The following is a 17,544-nucleotide window of genomic DNA, read 5'->3' on the forward strand; positions in this document are numbered from 1 at the left end:
CGGGACCTGTACATTTTGGCACAATTAGCCGAAGTTTCGTGGAAATAGTTAAAAAGGTATAAAGAACACAAACTACCATGTAACTGACTAACAAATTATGTAGTTAAGTGAAATACGGAACAAATTAGAACACTAACAGTTCTACTATGATACTATAAAACTGCAGTTCCTAATAGTTATCATCTGAGGAATTCAGCTGAATACATTTGTTCATCCTTCTAAAATTTCTGTAAGAATCCATATATTGAAATGTGAGGATACTACTGAACTGAAGTCTGGCATATTAATGTCAAAGCACTGCTAGGATTCTAAATTTGGAAAGGTAAGTACAGGTTGTCCCCCATTTTTCAAACGATTGCTTTACAACACCTCGCTTTTACAAAAGATCTACATTAGTTACCTGTTTTCGCTACCCAAAGAGTGTTTTTGCTTTTACAAAAAAAGGCAGCACATGCGCCGAGCAGCCAAGCTCCTCCCCTGGAACTGCATCCTAGCCATCATAGCTTAAACAATAAAGACATTTTTGTGAAAGTAAGATTTAAAGGTAGTCATAGGTAGTTTGATCGGTTTTTGAGGTGATGGCAGCTTCATAGCTTAACGGTTACTGGAGAGAGTGCTTCCACCCAGAGCGCTTGTGTGAGATTTTTGCTACACTTGACAGTGCTGCAATGATTGCAGAAAAGTATTTCTACTTTATACAGGCTGTGTAGGTTTTATGTGTTACTTGGTTTGATTTGGTAGGTTACTTTTTGGGTCTGGGAACGCTCACAAATTTTTCCCATATAAATTAATGGTAATTGCTTCTTCGCTTTACGCCATTCCGGCTTACGAACCCTTTCATAGGAACTCTCTACCTTCGGATAGCAGGGGAAACCTGTACAGTGTATTCTGGCTAATTGGATCACCAGTTAATCAGGGTAGCCACTTATTTGGGACAACTCTCAAAGAACAAAAGCTAATTGAGAAAATAGCCTGTATTCTCTTACCACCTACTACCCCACCAGCCTCTGCATCCAGCACGTAATTCTCTGGAACTTCCACCATCTCCAACAGAATCCCACCACCAAGCACATCTTTCCCTCCACTTCCTTCTTTCAACAGGGATCGCTCCCTACGTGATTCCCCTGTCCAGTCATTGCTCCCCACTGATCTCCCTCTGGCACTTAAACTTGCAAGTGGAACAAATGCTACACCTGCCCCTACAACACGTCCCTCACCATCATTCAGGGCCCCAAACAGTCCTTCTAGGTGAGGTGACACATCAGCTGGGAGTCTGTTGGGGTCATATACTGTGTAAGGTGCTCCCAGTGTAGCCTCCTGTATATCAATGAGACCCGATATAGATTGGGAGACCATTTCATTGAGCACCTATGCTCCGCCCACTAGAACAAGCAGGACCTTCAGGTGGCCACTTATTTTAATTCCACTTCCCATTCCCATTCCAATATGTCAATCCATGGCCTTCTCTACTGTCACAATGAGACCACACTCAGGTTGGAGGAACAACACCTTATATTCCATCTGGGTAGCCTCCAAACTAATGGCATGAGCATCAATTTCTCGAACTTCCGATAATGCCCTCCACTTTCACCATTCCCTTTTCCCTCTCTCACTTTATTTCCTTGCCTGCCCATTGCCTCCCTCAGGTGCTCCTCCCCCTTCCCTTTCCTCCATGGCCTATTGGACTCCCCCTTCTCCAGCCCTGTATCCCTTTCACCAATCAGCTTCACAGCTCTTTACTTCATCCCTCCCTCTCCCAGTTACACCTATCACCTTGTGTTTTTCTCTCCCCTCCCCCACCTTTTAAATTTACTCCTTATCTTTTTCTTCTCCAGTCCTGCCAAAGTGTCTCGGCCCGAAACATCTACTTATGCAATTGATTATTTTGTGTTTTATATTTATAATTAATTTAGATCATTTTATAGAGATCTGTTTTCACTTTAACATAAGAGTCTTTTTCTAATGATCAGTGCAAAAAAAGCCAAATTAGATCCACTGTGATTCAATGTTGTAAAACAATAAAATATGAAAACTCTCGGGTGGGGTGGGGGTATGAATACTTTTCATAAGCTTTTGTTCTTTGAGAGTTGTCCCAAATAAGCGGCTGCTCTGATAACCAGTGACCCAATTAACCAGAATCCACTATATTTATCTTTTCAAATTTAGAACCCAAGTAGTGCTTTGACATTAATATGCCAGACTTCAGTTCAGTAGTATTCTCACATTTCAACATATGGGGTCTTATAGAACAATAGACAATAGGTGCAGGAGTAGGCCATTCAGCCCTTCGAGTCAGCACCACCATTCGCTGTGATCATGGCTGATCATCCACAATCAGTACCCCGTCCCTGCCTTCTCCCCATATCCCTTGACTCCTCTATCTTTAAGAGCTCTATCTAACTCTTTCTTGAAAGCATCCAGAGAACTGGCCTCCACTGACTTCTGAGGCAGAGCATTCCACAGATCCACAACTCTCTGGGTGAAAAAGTTTTTCCTCAACTCCATTCTAAATGGCCTACCCCTTATTCTTAAACTGTGGCCTCTGGTTCTGGACTACACCAAGATCGGGAACACGGTTCCTGCCTCTAGCGTGTCCAATCCCTTAATAATCTTATATGTTTCAATCAGTTCCCATCTCATCCTTCTAAATTCCAGTGTATACAAGCCCAGTCGCTCCAATCTTTCAACATATGACAGTCCCACCATCCTGGGAATTAACCTTGTGAACCTTCATAGAAATTTTATAAGGATGAACAAATGCATTCAGCTGACATGCATATCCAATAAAGGGTTTAAATGCGTAGAAATTTAGTTGAACACTTTTGAAGCAGTATTGTTACCGTAGAATGTACAAAATCATTTTTGTATATAATACAAGATGAACAAGGTGCAGAATGAGTGGAATTTCCCTCTGGAAATTTTTTGAAGAAAATGTGACCTTTAACATAAAATATAAACAGCAATAGCTACAAAGAAAAAGAACCATTAGACATTTAAAGAGAAACCATCTGGTTTAAGCACTGACCTTAAGCCATTGAAGAGCTGTTTTGATTTATCAAGTAGGTAGCAAAAATCAGTAACAGTCTTCCTCTCTCCCAGTGGAATATCATCATCAGTTCCCCCTCCTGCTGTCATGGCTCCTTCCAGTTTCAATACTGAAAACCAACGATAAAGATGTTAAATTAGTAGGTAGAACTGCACAATAGCATCGAGGTGAGTACATCACTTTACAGTGCCAGTGATCCACCAATCGGGATTCGATTCCCGCTGCTGCCTCTAAGGAGTCTGTACATTCTCCGTGTCTGCATGCGTTCCTCCAGCTGGTCTGGTTTCCTCTCACATTCCAAAGACATATGGTTAGGGTTGGTGAGCTGAGGGTATGTTATGTTGGCTTCTGAAGTGTGGCGGCACTTGTGGACTAATCCAACACAATCCTCACTGACTTGATACAAACAATGCATTTCATTGTATGTTTCAATGTTTGTGACAAATAAAGCTAACTTTAACTTTATTTTTGCCTTATAAATTAAGGTAAAGTACTTAAACCTGCATCCATCAAAAGATTAAAAGCTAGCTCCAAGCATTGCATCCATGTGAATTGTAATGTACTGTATGAGGAGCATTTGATGCCTCTGGGCCTGTACTCGCTGGAGCCTAGGAAATACCAGTGTCAAATATACCACGAGGTCACCATGAAAGAGAGAATCTGGTTCAACTGTGATGGCATCCATGATTATCACCATCTACCACCACCTTAATTAGAAAAAGCAGAATACCATAACAACAGAATTAGGCAATTCAACCCATCAAGTCAGTTCCACTCTGCATTCCATCATAGCTGCTTTATTATCCTTTTTAGTCCCATTCTCCTGACTTCTCCCCATAACCTTTGATGCACTGACTAATCAAGAAACTATCAACTTCCATTTTAGATATATCCAATGACTCACCACCCTCTGGCGAAAGAATTCCTTCTCATCTCTGTTACAAGACCATTAGAGCAATTATTATGCACAACAGGGTTGAACTAAACAATGAATTAGACATCTAATTTTTTTTTAAACTTTGTAATTAATTTCAGAACATAACTTGGAAATAAAATTGCCATTAAAATAGCACAAACATTACTTCCACATTATGATGTTTCACACCTCCACATCAACAGAACATACACAAAACTAAAAAGTATCATTTGTCCAAGTGGATGCACACAACATCACCACAAACAGAATTAGATTCACTTACTAAATTTCAGGTGAATTTCAGAAAACAAAATATAATTAATGTGCTCTCCCACTTAAGAGGCCATATAAAAATAAAATCCATGAACCATCATTAAAGAGTTTTTTGCTGACAGGATGCCCCAAAGCCAATGAAATATTTCTTACTGTAATATTAAGAAATCTAGCAGCCAATTTTTACAAAGCCCACAAGCATAGTTAGATAAATAAATCAGAATATCTTTTTATTGAAAGAAATGTGTCAATCTTATAAAATGCATCAAGTTCCCTTTAGAAAAGAGGTTCCCAACCTTGTGTGGTGTCATGGACCCCTACCATTAACCAAGGAGTCTGTGGACCCCTGGTGGGATCCCCTGCAATAGAAGGAATAGATCATTCAATATTGTCATGCCTGATCCTCTAGCTCAACAACATGTTTCCACTCTTTCACCATACCATGTACTGCATCAAAATATTTATTTTTCCATGTACTTAACCATCTCCAATGACTGGTCCTTCACAGCTTTCTGTGGTAGACAACTTTACAAAGTCACATTTTAGTCCTTTATGTCTTGGACCAAGATCCCAGATTTTCAACATTTCAGCCAGTAAAACATTCCTTCCACATTTGGTGGATCATGCCCCATCAGAAAGTTGAATGTCAAAGTCATATCATTCATCTAAACCAGCGGTCCCCAACCTTTCTATGCCATGGTCTAATACCATTAAGCAAGGGGTCTGTGGACCTCAGGCTGTGAGCTCCTCATCTAAACTGTAGTGAATACAGGTCTGGAAAAACCAATCTCTCTTCAGACAATAATCCTAACATGCCAGGAATCAATCTGTTAAGCTTTCAATGCATTCCTTCTGTAACTAAAAGACACTTTCTCCGTTAGATCAGAATTCAAGCAATGCTCTGGATACGATCGAACCAAGATCCTGTATAATTGTGGGAAGATATTCCTCCTCCAATACTTAAAACAACTTATAGTGAAGGTCATAATGCCCTTTGCTTACTTAACTGTTTGCTGCACCTGCATATCTCCTTTCAATGACTGGTACCCAAGGAAGCATAAATCCTGAAGCACCTCAACATCTCCCAAACTAAACTATTTAATAGCCTGCCTTTGTTTTTCCATCAAAATGAACCTTACATTTATCTCTATTACACTGCATTTACCATGGATTAGTCTACTCAGCTATTCAACACTTTTAAAATCACTTTACATCCTTGAAACTCAGTCCTGCCCAGTTCTGTGTCATTGCCAGTCTTAGAAATATTACATTCAATTTCTTGAACGAAAGCAATGGGATTCAAGCATTAATCCCTGAAGTACCCAATGACTCACTGCCTGCCACTCAGAGAAACAATTATTTATCCTTACTGTTCCCAAGCAGCCAACTAAATCTTAATCATTAATTTCTCATAATAAACTCTTACATCGGACTATATCATAGGCTTTCTGAATATCCAAATACACCATACCCACTGGTATTTGTTACATTCTCAAAAAACCAGAACTTCAGCAGATTTCTCCAGCCTGTTCCCTTCATAACTCAACATGCTCTAACCTCATTCCAGAATTTATATGACAAAAAATGTATCCATCATTTCCATGACTACTTTTTAGTCCCGATCTGTTTTTTTTTAAAAAAACACAAATTGCTTTACTATTTTTATTGTTCCATATTACAGGGAGTCCCTGAGTTATGAACATCCGACTTACAAACAACTCGTACTTACGAACCGAGCAAGGAGAACGCCGTCCGCCATTTCAAGTTGTTGCCGTTGACACTGTGTTGACTGTGTAACTGTGTATTTGGTTTAAATTTTTCTTAGCAAGATTCACCCTGACCCCTCCCTTTTCCATTCAGCACAGCCCCCACTTGCCCCATTTAAACTGTCTCAGTGCGGTAGACTTTAGGATGCGGGGGGGATTCAGTGCAGTGGACTTTAGGACCCAGCGGAGCTCAGGACCCGCCACCTGCACTGTTCTGTTCCGTTCCATTGACAGAAAACGATTACGATGGAAAATAAAGTGGAAATAAAGCAATCAGAAAGAGATGAAACACCATCGGTAATTGGAAAAGCATTAGGCTACAGTTGGTCAACGATCGGAACAATTTTAAAGGATAAAGTGAGAATAATGGAGCACATGAAAGGCCCTGCCCCGATGAAAGCTACAATTATTACTAAGCAACGCAGTGGTTTAATTTTTGAAATACATAAGTTTAAGTGTTCTATATGCATAGAAAGGTAAAATATACGGTGGCATGCAAACGTTTGGGCACCCTGGTCAAAATTTCTGTTACTGTGAATAGCTAAGCGAGTAAAAGATGACCTGATTTCCAAAAGGCATAAAATTAAAGATGACACATTTCTTTAATATTTTAAGCAAGATTACTTTTTTTATTTCCATCTGTTACAGTTCCAAAATAACAAAAAAGGAAAAGGGCCCGAAGCAAAAGTTTGGGCACCCTGCATGGTCAGTACTTAGTAACACCCCCTTTCACAAGTATCACAGCTTGTAAACGCTTTCTGTAGCCAGCTAAGAGTCTTTCAATTCTTGTTTGGGGGATTTTCACCCATTCTTCCTTGCAAAAGGCTTCTAGTTCTGTGAAGTTCTTGGGCCGTCTTGCATGCACTGCTCTTGAGGTCTATCCACAGATTTTCGATGGTGTTTAGGTCGGGGGACTGTGAGGGCCATGGCAAGACCCTCAGCTTGCACCTCTTGAGGTAGTCTGTTGTGGATTTTGAGGTGTGTTTAGGATCATTATCCTGTTGTAGAAGCCATCCTCTTTTCAGCTTCAGCTTTTTTTTTCCACAGACGGTGTGATGTTTGCTTCCAGAATTTGCTGGTATTGAATTAAATTCATTCTTCCCTCTACCAGTGAAACGTTCCCTGCGCCACTGGCTGCAACACAAGCCCAAAGTATGATCGATCCACCCCCGTGCTTAACAGTTGGAGAGGTGTTCTTGTCATGAAATTCTGCACCCTTTTTTCTCCAAGCATACCTTTCCTCATTGCAGCCAAAAAGTTCTATTTTAACTTCATCAGTCCACAGGACTTGTTTCCAAAATGCATCAGGCTTGTTTAGATATTCCTTTGCAAATTTTGATGCTGAACTTTGTATTGAGGACACGGGAAATGTTTTCTTCTGATGACTCTTCCATGAAGGTCATATTTGTGCAGGTGTCGCTGCACAGTAGAACAGTGCACCACCACTCCAGAGTCTGCTAAATCTTCCTGAAGGTCTTTTGCAGTCAAACAGGGGTTTTGATTTGCCACTCTAGCAATCCTACGAGTAGTTCTCTCGGAAAGTTTTCTTGGTCTTCCAGACCTCAACTTGACCTTCACCATTCCTGTTAACTGCCATTTCTTAATTACATTATGAACTGAGGAAATGGTTACCTGAAAACTCTTTGCTATCTTCTTATAGCCTTCTCCTGCTTTGTGGGCATCATTTATTTTAATTTTCAGAGTGCTAGGCAGCTGCTTAGAGGAGCCCATGGCTGCTAATTGATGGGACAAGGTTTGAGTCAGGGTATTTATAAAGCTTTGAAATTTGCATCACCTGGCCTTTCCTAACAATGACTGTGAACAAGCCCTAGCCCTAACAAGCTAATTAAGGTCTGAGACCTTGGTAAAAGTTATCTGAGAGCTCAAATCTCTTGGGGTGCCCAAACTTTTGCATGGTGCTCCTTTTCTTTATTCCACTCTAAAATTGTACAAAACAAAAATAATACACTAATCATGCTTAAAATGTTGAAAAGAATGTTTCATCTTTAACTTTATGAATTTTGGAGATCAGTTCATCTTCTACTCACTTAACTATTCACAGTAACAGAAATTTTGACCGGGGTGCCCAAACGTTTGCATGCCACTATATACAACAAACATTTGACTATCTGACGCTAAATAATACCGGATGTACCCGTTCCCACTTACGTACAAATCCGACTTAAAGACGGACTCAGGAATGGAACTCGTTCGTAACCGGGGGACTGCCTGTAAATACTGTTTATGTCTGTAAGGAACCTACATGTTTTCACCCAAACCTTTTTCTTCTTTACATAGTTGCAGGAACTTTTGCTTATGTCACATGGAAGTAAATTCTCACACTTAAGTTTTGCTCCCTCAGCTGAAGAACACAAGATTGTTTGAATTATAAATTATTTCCAATCCTCAGTGTGCTATTGTTCTGAAACTTAATATAGAAACATAGAAAATAGGAGCAGGAGTAGGCCATTCGGCCCTTCGAGCTTGCACCGCCATTCAGTATGATCATGGCTGACCATCCAACTCAGAACCCTGTATCTGCTTTCTATGTAACTCAAAAGAAGTAAAAGCAATTCCTTTCACATCTTTTTATTTCAGATATGGTTCCGATACTGTTAGAGCCTGTTATCTACATTCTGACTGTGTGATTTCAGGCCAATCTGGCACTTTGCTATCTCCAGGAGTGTACCACGAGTCTGCAACCGAAGTGTATGTTATGGAGGCCAGGAGACAGGGCATGAGCTCATGGTCGACTCCATCTCTTGCCAACTAAAGCCACCAAGGAAGATTGAAATCAAGGCAGGAGCAAAGGGCGAACAAGTGTTCAGCACCATCTATAAGCCTCTCACTTACTGCTGCTGGAGAAGGTGTCTGCATGTGGCAGTTCTTCACTCTCTCTTGCTTGCTAATCCCAAGGGAAGGCCCTTGCATTCAAGTGAATCTCTCTCTCCCTTGATGCTGTCAGCGGATGGTGACAGAGCAAGGTTTAATTGACACTGATTATCGATTTGGACTCTAATTCAGGTTTATGATGTGCTCCAGTTTCTAGTTATAGCTCTGGTCACCCTTTGTTACTGTGTTTGGGCGATTTTTGAGTTGAGGCAGCCGGCTGTTAATGCACTCCAAGCTGAATTGTACTGAAATGTGCTTTTTGATTAAGTGTTTTTATGTTCCATATTTTTGCTTGTTTCTTTTTTGTAGCTGTTTGTGCAAATTTTTTTGTGCTTGTGGGGGAGTGGGTTTGATATTCTTCTTTGAATGGGTAGGTTCCATGGTTCTTTGTTTCATGACTTTGAGGAAGATGAATTTCAGGGTTGTATACTACATACATACACAGATAATAAATGTACTTTAAATCTAGAATATTGGATACAGTTCTGCACCCTATTATAAGGACTTCGAGGCTTTGGAAAGGGTGCAGAAAATGTTTACCAGGATGCTACCCAGCTAAGAGGCCATGTGCTGTAAGAAGAGGTTGGACAAACTTGGGTTGTTTTCTCTGGAGTAACAGAAGAGCAGATCTGTTAAAGGTTTGTAAGGTCATGATAGGCACAGATTGAAAAATATATTGTATGTCTACTCTAAGGTTGAAATGTTGAATGCCAGCATGCATTTAACGTGAGAGGGTAATTTCAAAGGAGAAGTGAGGGGCTTTTTTTTCTTTCTTTCTTTTTTTTTACACACAGAGAGTGGTGGGTGCTTGGGGAGGTGGCAGAGACAGAAACATCAGGGATTTTTAGGAGACGTTTAGATAAGGCACATGAACGCGAGGAAAATGGAAGGATATGGACATTGTGTAGGCAGAAGAGATTAGATTAACTAGCCACTTGATTACTAATTTAATTGGTTCAGCACAATGTTGTGGGCCAAAGTGACTGTTTTTGTACTGTACTGTTCTATGCTCTATGACTTCTCTATAAACACAAGAGATTCTGCAGATGCTGGAAATCCAGAGCAACACACACAAAATGCTGGACGACTCAGCAGGTCAGGCAGCATCGATGGAGAGGAATAAATCATCGATGTTACAAGCTGAGACTCTTCATCAGTGACCCGAGAGGGAATTGACAAGCACTGTGGAAATAAAAAATTTTACTCTTCATTCTGAACTGCATATCAGGTGACAAAATAGGTTTCAGGTTCTTCTATGTGTGATACATGACCATCAATTTGAAAATGGTAGAACTGAACTGCATTTGATAAGTGTGAAAATGCTCTGCTAATTTCTTTGAGGACTGGATTGCTCTCTTGTCAAGGAACTACTGCAGGTGGAAGTGAGGTACGGTACTGGAGTGAGAAAGACTGAAAGAAAAAATGTTTTGAAGCAGCTTGATGCAACTTGGCTCAACACAGATCTTCACTGAGATTTGGCTCTGTTCTCAACCCTTGGTGGCAAGGATCCAAATCCTACAATTTAGCAACTCAGATTTCAGGCAATCTTGCATGAAAATGGACTTGCATTTTTGTAAAAACTGTTTTATGATTTTCTTGTGAATGTTGTTTATGTAATGCTGTGCCTGTGATATTGCTGCAAGTCAAGTTTATGAAAGGTTTGCTCTATTTGTCACATCTACATCAAAACACATGGTGAAATGTATCATTTGTGTCAATGACCAACATTGACCAAGGATTTGCTGGAGGCAGCCTAAAAGGCCCACCATGCTTCCAGTGCCAACATAGCATACTCAACACTTACTAACCTTAGCCCATGGGTTACCAACCCTTTTTGTGCCATAGACCAATCCCATTAAGCAAGGAGTCTGTGGACCCCAGAATGGGAAACCCTGCCCTAACCCATATGCCCTTGGAATACAAGAGGAAATTAGAGCACCTACAGTTGTAAGATGAACATACAAACTCCTTACAGACAACAGTGAGAATTGAACCCTAATCATTGATGTTATAAAGCATAATGCAAACAGCAATACCACCAAGCTGTGACTTTGACTTTAATCATGACTGATTAGGATGGAGGTATCCAGAACTAGAGGGCACAGTCTCAAAACTGAGGGGGCGACCTTTTAGGACAAAGGTAATGAGAAATTGTCTTAGCCAGAGAGTAATGCTTTGCCACAGACTGCACTGGAGGCCAAGTCTACTTAAGGCTGAGGTTGGTTGTTTGCTAACCAGTCAGGCATAAGGATATAGTGAGAAAGGGTTGAGTGGGATCTGGGATCAGCCATGATGGAATGATGGGACAGAATCAAAGGGCTAAAGCCTAATTCTGCTCTTATGGACTTGCATGCCAACACTAGAACCAAAGCATCTAAGCATCAAGTTGCAATTTTAAGATAATAGTTGCCTATGCACACATTCAAAGGCTAAATTACAAGTCACTGTCAACTTTCACAAGTTTTAGGTTCTAGTTAAGGATCAATAATAAAATGTTACAGTTAAGCCAATATTATGTGGCATTTAATTACCACACTAAACATTTCAGCAGACATTGTACTCAAAAGACAGCCTGAATTTTTACTGAGAATATCCCATGCCTTTTGAAAAGTGCTTGCTGGAGTGGAAATCAATCAACAGTAGGCTGACGAGGCTCAGGCTGAAAGAAAAGCAAGTGAATACGAATGATAGTGACATTGAAGACTGCAATCCAGTGCTACATTCTAACTCCACACCACAGGTTGAAGCTGTACCAGAGCTGTGTTCTACCCACATTCTTGCACGGGTTAGAATGCTGCAGCATGACTGAGAATGACCTTGCCAAGCCGTCATCATTCCACACCATGAGCCTCTGGAAGATCCTCCATAGATTGAGAGGTCAAGAAGTCCATGTCATTGCACTGGGGAACCATTCAATAGTGTTAGAACAGCAGAACAGAAGCTGCCCTTGAGCCTTTTGTATCTTCTGCCTGATGGGGAAAAGGGAGAGAATGTCCACCAGCGTGGGTAGGGTCTTTGATTATGCTAACTGCTTTACTGAGGCAGCAAGAAGTGTATTGAGTGAAGGCTGGTTTCCATATTATTCTGAACTGTGTTTATGCTTGCAGTCACAAGCAGACAGTTGCCATATCAAGTTGTGATGCAGTCAGATAGGATACTTTCTATAGTGCATTGAAAAAATTGGTGAGAGTCAGCAGGGACATGCCAAATTTCTATAATCTTTTGAGGAAGTAGGACTGGTGTTTTCTTGGCTGTGATATCAATGTGGTTGGTATGTTCACTTTAAGGAACTTGAAACTCTCAACACTCTGGACTGCCATTGACATAGACAGAAGTATGTACAACACCCCCGTTCGCAAGATCAATGACCGGCTCTTATGCTGACATTGACGTAAAGGTTGTTGTCATGACACCACATCACTAGGCACCATCTTCTTTTAACTCATTGAGATATGGCCCACCATCATGGTACTATCTGCAAATTTGGCAATGGAGATAGAGCAGAACCTGGCCACACAGGCATAAGCATACAGGAAATAGCACACAATGAAGCAACTTAAAACACCAACAGTTTATTCCCCTTCATAGATGCTGCCGGACTTGTCAAGTTTCTCCAGCATTTTTTGTGTGTTCCTCAAGATCCCCAGCATCTGTAGAATTGAGTCTAATGTAGGCAACTTCACTGTGTCCAAATGGATCAGAGATGTGTGTAGGGCAAAAGGAGATGATCAAGTCAATTGTCATTTCAACCATAAACTGCTGGTACAGTACACAGTAAAAACAACATTCCTCCAGGACCCTGGTACTACATGAAACAACACAAAACTACACTAGACTATGTGAGACAGCACAAGGCTACACTAGACTACATAAAACATAAAAACTGCACTAGACTACAGACCTGCACAGGTGTAGGGCAGAACAATAATTAATAAAGACAATAGGCACAGTAGAGGACAAATTACAATATAATGAATAAATGATGTAGATGTTAGTTTAGACTCTGAGTATTGAGGTGTCTAATGGCTTGGGGGAAGAAACTGTTGCACAGTCTGGTCGTGACAGTGATCCGAGATGGTACAATTCCCGCACCAGGCAGTGATGCAGCTGCTCAGGATGCTCTTGATACCTCCTCCATAAAATGTGAAGATTGGGTTGGGGGGGGGTGGGAGATGGACTTCTCTCAGCCTTCGCAGAAAGTAGAGATGCTGCTGGGCTTTCTTGGCTATGCAGCTGGTGTTAAGGGACCAGGTGAGATTCTCCGCCAGGTGAACACCAAGAAATTTGGTGCTCTTAACGATCTCAATGGAGGAGCCGTCAATGTTCAGCGGAGAGTGGTCACTCCATGCTCTCCTGAAGTCAACAACCATCACTTGTTTTGTTCACATTCAGAGACAGGTTGTTGGCTCTGCACCAGTCTATTAGCCGCTGCACCTCCTCTCTGTATGCTGACTTGTCGTTCTTGCTGATGAGACCCACCATGGTCGTGTCATCGGCAAATTTGATGATGTGATTCAAGCTGTGTATTGCTGCACAGTCGTGGGTTAGCAAAGTGAACAGCAGTGGACTGAGTACACAGCCCCGAGGGGCCCCCGTGCTCAGATGTCTGTCTGTCTTAGACCTACTTCAGTGGTAGGCAAATTGCAGTAGGTCAAGGTTGTCTGCAGGGCTGGAATTGATGCATGCTGTTTGAGCAGCATCGAAGTGTTTCATGATGGCAGATGCCAGAGATACTGGGCAGTAGTCATTAAGGCATATTAACTTATTTACCTTTGGTAACAGGATGACAGATGACCTGCACAGGATGTGCGGATATGGCCACTGACTGCAATCTATTGTTTCCATATGGATTACCAGTCATCTCAAGAGTAATAGCGGAAGCAAATCATGCTCAGTTCTGAGGGAGTACCAAAGACAAATTAATGAAGTATTAAAAAAAAACTATATTTGATTCTTAACCAAGCAAAATGCTCTTGGGCATTCACTGATTTTGGAAATCTTCAAGCAGCCTGGTGGCCATCATGGTTCAAGCTTATCTGACTCTGACCATTTCCTTTTATTTATGGTCCTACACCTAGGCTTGTAGAAAGCAAATTGCTTCAGGTACAGGCAAACATTCAAGCATTTGTCAGACTTTATTTACTTTAATTCTGCAATAATTAAAAGGATTGTTTTTTTTTTAAATGTAACCAAAAAGTTGCATGACAGTTGCAGTACATAGTCTTTATTCTCCTCATCTGCAACTACCTTTCTCATAGTCTTTTATTCATCTTTGTAGCTTATTATTTGCCAAGTTACTGCTTCTTCTTAGTTAAACTGCTCCTTCTAACTGAGGTGGAAATAGACCAGAAATGTTGGGAATCCTCTTTGTGGAAATGTTTCAGTTTGAAGTCCTTTTTCAGAAACCAGCTTGATACTTTAACAGCTTCTTCCCCTCAGCCATCAAATTTCTGAATACTCAATTAAAACTACCTCCATTTCTTTACACATACAGACCCACGCCCCTCTTTAATACCTGTACCATTCTAAGCTCAAATTTTTGACACTTTGACTTGTTTCCTTGAACAAGAGTAAAGTGATCAATTTAACTGTTTTGCTAATACTCGGATGAGTGGTATGTTATAAATTAAGAGACTTGAGTAAAATTCATCTTGCTTGAATTGTTTGACAAGTGGGCAGCTCCAAAAGGATCTGTTAAAGGGTATACTGCTTGGAAAATTAGTAACTAAGTGACATTTCTAACTAAATAGGATTAATATCTATTCCATTTTTAGATATACTGCACCAACAGTCACTGTCCACTGATAAGAAATGGGCTTTGTGCTATAAGGACAAGACTGGGGAAATCTTTCATAAGGATCTTAAACCAGCAACTAAGTGAGTGGGTAGCCTCCAACCTGATGGCATCAAAAGTAATTTCTCAAACTTCCGGTACTGCCCCCCCCCCCCCTAACTCACCAGTCCCATCCACTTCTCTTTCTCACTTTATTTCCTTGCCAGCCTATTGCCTCCCTCTTATGCTCCTCCCCCCTTCTTTCTTCCATGGCCTTCTATGCTCTATCAGACCCCCTCCATTTCTCCAGCCCTGCACCTCTTTCAACTCTTTACTTCATCCTCCCACCTTCAAGTTTCATCTATTACCTTGTGTTTCTCTCCCCCCCCACCCTTTAAATCTAGTCCTCAGCTATTTCTCCCCCTCCAGTCTTGAAGGACCTCAGCCCAAAACACTGACTGTACACTTTTCCACAGAAGCCGCCTGGCCTGCCGAATTCCTCCAGCATTTGGTGTGCATAACTCAGTGACTATCTTAAGCAGCCTAGCTGTCACTCTACTACCTCAATTCATTGCCCTTCATGTATTCAGGTTGTCTTTTGCTCTTGAAGGACAGTATTTAATTGATACTTGCCATTTATTTTGCAATCTTTTCCATGGGTCAACTAATTTTTGTGAACATATTATTTCTTGGCACTCTACCCAACCTGAAGCTCCTACTTGACACAGACAGATTATTTTCCTCTTTCTACTAACCTACCAATGACCCTATCAATCAGATTCCTTCCCACATTTCTGGACCACTAACACTGTCTGGGCTGTCAACATCTCCGACGATCTACCCTGGGTCCAACATATTCACAAAAAAGACAGCACATCAGTTGCTATATTTCATTAAAATGAGTCTAGCAAATTTCCAGATGTACCGTAGAGAGCATTTTAACTGATAGCATCATTCTTTAGTATGGAGGGGCCACTAAACAGGATCAGAAAAAGCCTCAAGGGTTGAAAACTCAGCCATCATGGGCATCAGTCCTTGATCTTGAGAAGGTATCTTCAAAAGGCATTGTCTCTAAAAGGTGGCATCCATCATTAAGAACCCCCATCACCCAGGACATTGCCTTCTTCTCACTGCTACCATCTGTGAGGTGGTACATGAGCCTAAAGCCACACATTCAAGTACTCCAAGGGGAGGCTCACAAGGGGGGAAAAAAAAAATCAAAAACAACATGGAAGCAAATGAGCACATAATAGCAAAAAGTAGTGGTAAGTTAGAGGATTGGAATGTTTAAAAACCAAAAGGCTACTTACAAACCAATAAGGAAGGAAAATTAAGTATGAGGGTAAGTTAGTCAATAATATCGAAGATACCTAAAGGACATTGAGAATTGAGGTGAATGTGAAGGCAAGAGCCACTGCTTGCCACTTGATTGCCAGTGGGATCACTCTGAACCAGAGGGGCGACTGCCCTTTGATCATTAGTGGGATCACTCTGGTGCCAGAGAGAGAGACCCTGCTGCTGTGCCCAGAGAATGTTACCCAGATTTTCTGCATTTTGGAGATAGACTCAGGCAAGGGAATTTTCTCAGTCTTAGTTTTTTCAAAATATATAAATATTCTGTGTTTTTTGCCTGATCTTTGTGTGCAAGGTAGGGTGATTTAGGGGTTGATAGTTGTGTTGCTGTTCTTCTCTTTCTTGGTTGTATACTTTAATAATAAATGAACCTTTGAAAAGCTTTGAGGTAAGTGGATATAGAACTGAAGGGTAGTAATGGGGACAAGGAAACAGCAGATGAACTTAGTATTTTGCACCATTCTTTACCATAGAAGACACTAAGTTTGCCAGAAATCAGAGCATCGGGGGCAGAAGTGAGTGCAGTTGCCATCACTAAGGAGGAGCTTGCAAAACTGAAAGGACTGAAGGTAAAGTCACCTGGACTAGATAGATTACACTCCAGGGTTCTGAAAGATGTAGCTGAAGAGACCTGAGACATTAGCAATAATCTTTTCAAAAATCACTAGATTCTGGAATGGTTTCAGAGGACCGGAAAATTGCAGCTATCACTTCACTTTGAGGAAGGCAGAAGAAATTATAGGCCAGTTAGCCTGACAGTGGTTGGGAAGATAAAGTCCATTTTTAAGGATGAGGTTTCAGGATACTTGGGAGGTACATAATAGACAGAAGTCAGCATTGTTTTCTTAAGAGGAAATCTTGCCTGACAAACCTGTTGGAATTCTGAGGAACTGACAGACAGGATAGACAAAGGAGAGCCCATGGATGTTGTTTATTCAGATGCTTAGAGGACTTGACAATGTGCTGTATATAAGACTACTTAATAAGATAAGATCCTATGGTATTATGGGAAAGATACTAGCATAGATAGAAAATTGGCTGACTGACAGGAGGTAAAGAGCGGGAATAAAAGGGGCCCTTTCTGGTTGGCTGTTGGTGATTAGTAATGTGCCACAATGGTTGGAGTTGGGACAGCTTCTTTTCATGTTACATGTCAATGAATTCGATTTCAGAATTGATTGGCTTTATGGGCAAGTTTGCAGACAATACAGAGATAGGTGGGCAAGCAGGTAGTGTTGAGGAAGCAGAGAGTCTGCAGGAGGACTTAGATTGGGAGATAGGAGATAGAATATAGTGTAGGGAAGTGTACAGTTGTATACTGTATACGTGCTTTGGTAGAAGGAATAAAGGCATAGACTATTTTCTAATGGGGAGTGAATTAAGAAAACTGTGGTGCAAAGGGACTTGGGATGCCTTATGCAATATTGCCTAAAGGTTAACTGGAAGTCTAACCTGATTCAACACCAACACAACTTGGTGTCCCATTTTCAGCTTGTCTGACAAATCCACCAGCATGCTGTAGCCC

The 17,544-nt window shown here is 41.1% G+C and overlaps 1 protein-coding gene across 2 annotated transcripts in view; it reads right to left on the bottom strand.

The window, feature by feature from the left end:
- scai (suppressor of cancer cell invasion) overlaps positions 1 to 17,544 on the bottom strand; it is a 154,734-nt gene that overhangs the window by 72,257 nt on the left and 64,933 nt on the right. Inside the window, exon 2 of one of the 2 annotated variants that reach the window (XM_073052596.1) lies at positions 3,026 to 3,155. In XM_073052596.1, coding sequence (XP_072908697.1) covers positions 3,026 to 3,135 — 110 coding nt within the window. In that variant the 5' untranslated portion in view covers positions 3,136 to 3,155. Of the gene's footprint in view, positions 1 to 3,025; positions 3,157 to 17,544 lie in introns of those variants that run through there. The other variant, XM_073052597.1, reaches the window with a different exon arrangement.

Source organism: Hemitrygon akajei, chromosome 7 (assembly GCF_048418815.1).
Source record: "Hemitrygon akajei chromosome 7, sHemAka1.3, whole genome shotgun sequence".
NCBI lineage: Eukaryota > Metazoa > Chordata > Chondrichthyes > Myliobatiformes > Dasyatidae > Hemitrygon > Hemitrygon akajei.